Below are 7,063 nucleotides of genomic sequence, written 5' to 3'. Positions count from 1 at the left end.
CTGGTCTTCAACCTTCCAAAATTCTCCCACACCACGCCGCTCCTCCGTTCCCTTCACTGGCTTCCAGTAACTGCTAGAATCCACTTCAAGACACTGGTACTTGCGTACCATGCTGCGAATGGATCTGGCCCTTCCTACATCCAGGACATGGTTAAACCGTACACCCCAGCACGTGCACTCCGCTCTGCATCAGCCAAACAGCTCGCTGCACCCGCACTGCGAGGGGGACCCAAGTTCCCATCAGCAAAAACACGTGGGTTTGCTATTCTGGCTCCAAAATGGTGGAATGAGCTCCCCATTGAAATCAGGACAGCAGAAAGCTTACACATCTTCCGGCGACGACTGAAAACTCATCTCTTTAGACTCCACTTTGAGCGATTGAATTACTAACAAAGCACTTATATACTAATAAAGAGCTGGCTTTTCTAAAGCCAGTTGAGTAGCACTTGAAATGTTTGGCTCTATGAAACCTGATGTACTTATATGCTTCTGTTTTCTTCAAGGTTGTATCTTCCTGGTCGAATGCACTTATTGTAAGTCGCTTTGGATAAAAGCGTCAGCTAAATGCAATGTAATGTAATGTAATGTACTGTGACCGTTTGCTTAATATATGTGATTTCCTTAATGTATGTAATGTAATTCCATGTAGGGAAATCAAGTGGCCATCAAGTACCTCAAGAACAACATTAGCTCGCATTTCGGGAAACCTTCAATAATCGCAGAGTTCAATACGGTAAAGTTACTCATGTTGTCCTGGATCAAAAATACTAATTTTTTCTATAACAAGTAATAACTAGTGTTTAGGCGAAAAAAGAAACATATTTATCTTATTTCTCTACAGAACATGTGTTAACCTTTTAATGCTGAAATGCTTTTCTTTAGGACACATTAGTAGCCCTGATAATTCCATACTGTGCCTAACCCGTGTAAAACTCTTTAAGACAGATGAAAGAGATGAAACATGAGAACTTGGTTCAGTTCTTTGGTGTTTGCATCGTGTCACCCAATGTCTGTTTGATCATCCAGTATTGCAGGAAAGGCAGTCTGAAGGTCAGTGTACACACTTCTATTTCATACTTTACATCACAGCAGAACTGGAACATTAAAGCTGCCCCATTTATCTTAGTTAATGTTAGTCAATATAGAGCCAAAGCCATACTGGATTAACCCAAAGGGTAGAAAATCACCTACAGTATAACAAGGGGTTGTCTTATTCTGTTTAATACTTTTGGTTATTTACCAGCGCTAAAATTATTTCAAATATTTATAATCTACTCCAGCTTGATTTAAACTAACATAAGGCGTACTATGTGATTATGACTTTCATATCAGCATTGTTTTACACATGACAAAAGTGAGCAACAACAAGCCTGGGTAACTCAATATTGCATTTGTGTCTTTAGTGACCCTGTGATTGTTATTGTGTATTATATATTTAACTTCCCTGATTTCTGCAGGATCTTATGAAGTCAGATGTTGACCTGGATACGATGTTCAAGCTGTCTTTTGCTTACGACATTGTCAATGTGAGACAATTCATTGAAATGTAAACAGGTTGTTTTTTATTTGTACCGAAAATGCATCACTTGAATCTGTTTATCTGGGTTATAGGGTATGGAGTTTATTCACAAAAGTAACCTGAAATTTCATGGGAACCTGAAGCCCAGCACATGTCTGGTGGACAGTCGACTCCAGGTCAAACTCACTGGCTTTGGCCTGTGGGAGTTTAAATACGGGAACCAAAAGAAGTTTGTCCCACTGGAAAATCCTGTTCATGAAGGTCAGTGGGTGCACTCTAATGCATAGTAATCATATTTTACGTTTTTAACTTCATTGAACACATCATAAAAGGGAGGTAACACATGCAAGGAGATTTGTTTTTTTGTAGAGATTTACTGGACAGCCCCCGAGCTTATGAGACATCTCGGTCTTCAGGTCAATGGGACGCCCAAAGCTGACATCTACAGCTTTGCCATCATCATGTGGGAGCTCATGTACAATGCTAAGTCTGGCCCTTATCAGGACATCAACCTGGAGCCCAAAGGTCACCATGATAAAAGCATATCAATTCATTTTCAAATTCAAACACTACGATGATTCCAATTTTTACCTTTTTTCTTCAGAGATTATTATGCAGTTGCGGACGCCTTTCCAAGGGGAACCCCTCCGCCCAGTACTCTGTGATATGCTGTGTGATGAAAAAATAAACGTAGTGCTGAAAGCCTGCTGGAATGAGAACCCTGACCGCCGACCGCCGTTTTCATCTATACGGAGAGAGCTGAGGAACATAAGCCCAGAAAGGTCAGGCCACACACACACCTTTTTCGTCTTACCTTATACTTTCCAAAAGGCTGTGAGAAAATAAAAGGTTATCCCTGTCTGCCGTATGTAATATGTCGACCTTGGATATACTTGGTTTTTCTGCTTCAAAATAACTGTAGTGACTGAATACATGTGCAATGCTTTAACTGATGGTAGTGCATATATTGTTCTTAAACCTGTAGTGTTTTTATCTATCTAGATTGTTTAGGTGTGAGTAGCCAAGCGTTGGAGATATCGGCCATGGTTATCTTTCTTCTCTGTTATATAATGGAACTAGATGGCTATCGGCTTGTGGTGCATAAAACGACAAAGCACATTTTAAAACACTCAACAGCAATGTCTTTTTCAGGAATTGATTACCTCTTTACTCAAGATAATCCATCCATTGTTTATGAGAACATTTATTTAGAGTGCTTTCCAGTTCCATTATATTTCAGTGAACAGAAATACCTCTGTGGCCGACAATCCCAACACTGCAAATCACAGCCAAAAAATCTAGTACAATAAATAAATAGTGCTACACGTAAGCTAAACATTTTTTTTTTCAGGTAAATTCTCCTTCAAGGACTCAATAGCAAACATGGTTAAAATGCCCATCTGCTTATGTCAATATTTTTTTAAATGAGAATGAATATTGAAAAAAATGAATCACAAACGAACAAACTGAACCTGAAAATTCCTTAAAGGATTGTAATTATTTCCTGTACTGTAGTCATGCGAATATACTGGATAGTATGGTGGAAAAGTTGGAGAAATATGCAAATCACTTGGAGGAGGTGGTGGAGGAGAGGACCGATCAGCTCACGGCGGAGAAGATCCGTGCAGATAAGCTTCTCTCCACCATGTTACCAAGGTAACATATCAAAATGATACATTTGAATCACATGACAAAAGTTAAATGGACGTCCATCCCTCACCTTCTCAGTGCTGGTGCTTCTTTGATGGCAGGATCATCGCCGATCAGTTGATGGCGGGGAAGTCGGTGGAGCCACAGAGCTACAGCATGGTTACCGTCTTCTTCTCCGACATCGTGGGCTTCACTTCAATGTGCTCCGTCAGCTCTGCGATGGAGGTGGTGACGTTCCTCAATGACCTCTACAGCCTCTTTGATGATGTCATCAAGCTGTACGATGTCTATAAAGTAAGTCATGCAAAGCACTTTTAGTTCCCCATTCAGCTGTATGCATTCAGTGAAGAAGAAAACTCATAAAGTGTTGGCTCTGTGACCTGCTGTCTAAATGATATGCTGAAGTTATATGCTTTAAGCAAAAATATGTTTTATTCTTTGGGGGGAAATTAACATAATCGATTTTTGTTCTGCAAAAATGAAGGCATAGCTACCAGCTGGTTAGCCTGGCTTAGCACAAAGACTGGAAACAGGTGAACCCAGCTGGCCTGGTGAAATCAAATACTGTATGAATAATGCTTTAGTCTCTGTGACGTCACCTACCCTATTTATGTATCTATTTGTGGAAAAAAAATTGCATCAACATTGTAATTAAGGCGTGCCAGGGAGATGCAACAGAGTAAGCTAGCTAAATCTAGAACAAAGCATCTTTTATTTTTATTAAAGGTCTCTTATTATACTATTTTAAGGCATATATTAAAGTCTCAGATATAAAAATATATAAAAAACATGTCTATGAAGTGTTTTGCTCAAAATACCAAACAGATCACCCATTCTAGGGGAGCTTATACAGGAGAATTCTACCGAGAGATTGTCAGCTAAATGCTGCCGTGATTAAACGCCATATCATGTTCAAAACCACATCAAGGATTATTTCTGAAACAGTATGGATCTCAAATGCTTTTTTTCTTGCGGGTTTACCACAAGGTGGCCGAGTACCTTTTTTTATCCTGCTTTTTTACACATACTCTCTCCAGTACAGTGTCAGCTCTGAGTGTTAGCGATGTTTGCTCATGTAAATAAAGACCATATTACTTCCAAAACACGTTGCGCATTGTTTCTGATAGCGACGTTTCTGATAGGGCCGTGGACATAAAGCCAGCCCACATTTCTGATATTACGTAATATTGGCTGCAAATCTGGATCAGCTCCGTTGTATCCCCGTTTTTAGAGATTTGGGTAAGCAGGAAAAGAGAGAGGGTTTTGTTTTCTGACACTTTGAGAGTTGCCTTACACACCGGGGACACATATCTATGTATTAAAGACATGAAAAAGTGCATTTCGCATGATAGGAGCTCCTTCAATGTATTTTTGTACATCTTCCCTGACATAAATATGTTATATTGACACCAACACATTCTAGTTCATTATAAAACTAAACTAAACTGTAGCTTCACATTTACCGCGGAAATATGAGTGGTTTTGATCCTCTTTGTCTCAGCAAGAAGGCAATCAAGCATGTTACCCAATAACTATTACTATGAAATGTAGATTTTTTTTCATTAAATTGCACATTGGTTCTTTAGCAGGGAACAGCTTTCTATTGTTAATTCCACTGAGACTATCATCTTTGCTATAGGTGGAAACAATTGGTGATGCATACATGGTAGCCAGTGGTCTACCCATCAGCAATGGCAATCAGCACGCTTTGGAGATATCTACAATGGCTTTGCATTTCCTGGGAGCCATCAAAGTCTTCAAAATCCACCATATGCCCAATGAGACGCTTGCAATCCGCATTGGTATACATTCTGGTAAGAGACATGTAGTTCTTACAATCAACCAACAGTATGCAGGATTTACGTTTCCTTTTAATTAAATTGTTGTCCTATACACTTGGCATCTGTTTTTACATAATATAATTGACATTTGGATAATTTTGAGCCCATAAATACAAGAACCTTGTTGTAGGTCCAGTGGTTGCTGGAGTGGTAGGCACCACTATGCCACGCTACTGTCTCTTTGGCGACACGGTGAACACTGCGTCTCGCATGGAAAGCAACAGCCTACGTGAGTGAACTGAAGTCTCACCTTCGCAGATGCAAATATACAAAGTTGTCTGTTATTAATGTGCAAAAAGATGACTCATTATGAGTCTATTGATCCTTTGACTTTTCTTATAGCAGCATCAAGTCAAACAATTGGTTGGTTTGTCACTGCATATCTCCAAAAATGTATCAGCTAATATTAGCATGCTAAAAGGCCTGCTAAACCGGGAAAACACCAGACTAACAAGACCATGCTAACATAACAAGAATATGCCAACATTAGCATAGTCTTGTTAGTCACAGACATTTGACTTGAAATTAACTTTTAAAATGTCTATATTTTTGTATCTTAAAAGTGTACTTTTTAAGATGTGTGTCACTCTCTTCTGTATGTTTTACAGCCCTGAAGATTCACATATCTCAGTGCACTGCTGACATTCTGTTCCAGGCTGGTTCGTTTGAGCTGGAAGAAAGAGGAGCAATAGAAATGAAGGTGACTAGAGTCGTAATATTTCTCCAATAGCATGTGAATCCTATGTTTTTAACCAGTGTGTTTGGGTCCATGACAGGGTAAAGGATCTCACAAGACTTACTGGCTGCTGAGCAAACAGGGATTTAATCCTCCTCTTATTGCTCACAGCTCTCCACACGCTAATAATCTGAAACAACAAACAGAGGTACAGTTAACGCACATCCCTTTTTATGATAAACCCATTGAATATGAATGTAGTATTGTATGAAAATCAGTGTTGTATTTTCAAATGTATCTGTGATCTTTCCAGAAACTAGGAATGGTCAGAGTCGCTGAGAAACGGGCCCATACAACCCTGACAAAAACTATGATGACTAGAGTAGACATGTAGAGAATAACACAACTTTTGGATAAAGGATATCTACAAAGCACTTTTTGGTGGGTATCACAGAATGCAAGAGGACTTATTAAGACAAAATGCTAAAAGGGAATAGTGATTATAAATGTATCTATCTAGCCTATATATATTATTTATTTATTTAAACAGTGAAGATCTTGTATACTAGATCACATTTTTTTTTTGTGTCCTGCCGATTATACTTTTAATATTAATACTTTGTGATTTAGATAGATAACACTTTTACACCGGATAATTTGATCCAATGCTAAAGTAAAGAGGTCCTGCTTGTTTTGATATTAATTGACACGTCAGGAATTCTGATAACAGACATATTTATTATTGCAATTGTATATATATAAATATATTTATATGATGTCTTAATATGACAAACAAGGAATGAATAGATAAAGCTTTGTTATTAGTATAACATAACTTTAATATATTTAACATGTTACAAGAGAAGTAATTTAAAAAACAGTATACTTTTACTCTGTCTTGCTTTTTTTTAATTTAAAGTAGTTTATGTATAACTTGGGACACTGGTGATTTTGTAACAATGGATTTTAAAATGCTTTTGTTTTTTTTGTCTTTGTGACTCTGTTACATATAACAAATGATCACTGCTTCTAATCCCAATATGGTTTGAGGAGTGAAAACAGTAACACATAAAGTGTAATCAGACTCAACAGTGCTGTATGAAATCAAAATGATTATATTTCAATAAATCCATTCACACTTTTTCTGGGTAGATTTATTGGAATTGAATAAATATTATTTGTCTCGCAGACCCCATGCAGCGACCAGGAAACGACACCAGTAATACAGCTCACACTGTCGCTCCTCAAGCCTCAAAGGGCGGAGCGGAGCGGAGCAGAGAGCAACGTCCCGCCAACACCGCACCCAGACCCCACGCAGCATTCTCATCTGTTTGTCATTACTGGTGTCATTTTCTGGTTGCTAACAAACGCCATTGG

The 7,063-nt window shown here is 38.5% G+C and overlaps 1 protein-coding gene across 1 annotated transcript; it reads left to right on the top strand.

Moving 5' to 3' along the window:
• Positions 1-649: 649 nt before the first annotated feature.
• On the top strand, positions 650-6,357 carry gucy2g (guanylate cyclase 2g; the record flags this gene model as incomplete). Its single annotated transcript, XM_010783718.1, has 13 exons — positions 650-733; positions 946-1,050; positions 1,458-1,526; positions 1,612-1,780; positions 1,889-2,044; positions 2,124-2,301; positions 3,035-3,175; positions 3,271-3,463; positions 4,809-4,983; positions 5,141-5,239; positions 5,619-5,710; positions 5,787-5,894; positions 6,000-6,357. Coding segments are annotated over 13 exons (1,650 nt in total), but the record flags the coding sequence as incomplete, so codon positions are not given.
• Between the last annotated feature and the right edge of the window lie 706 nt (positions 6,358-7,063).

Source organism: Notothenia coriiceps, unplaced genomic scaffold, assembly GCF_000735185.1.
Source record: "Notothenia coriiceps isolate Sejong01 unplaced genomic scaffold, NC01 NC01_scaffold00025677, whole genome shotgun sequence".
In the NCBI taxonomy this organism is placed as follows: domain Eukaryota; kingdom Metazoa; phylum Chordata; class Actinopteri; order Perciformes; family Nototheniidae; genus Notothenia; species Notothenia coriiceps.
Note: the sequence above shows the minus strand (reverse complement) of the source record. Positions and strands in the feature narration are given on the sequence as shown.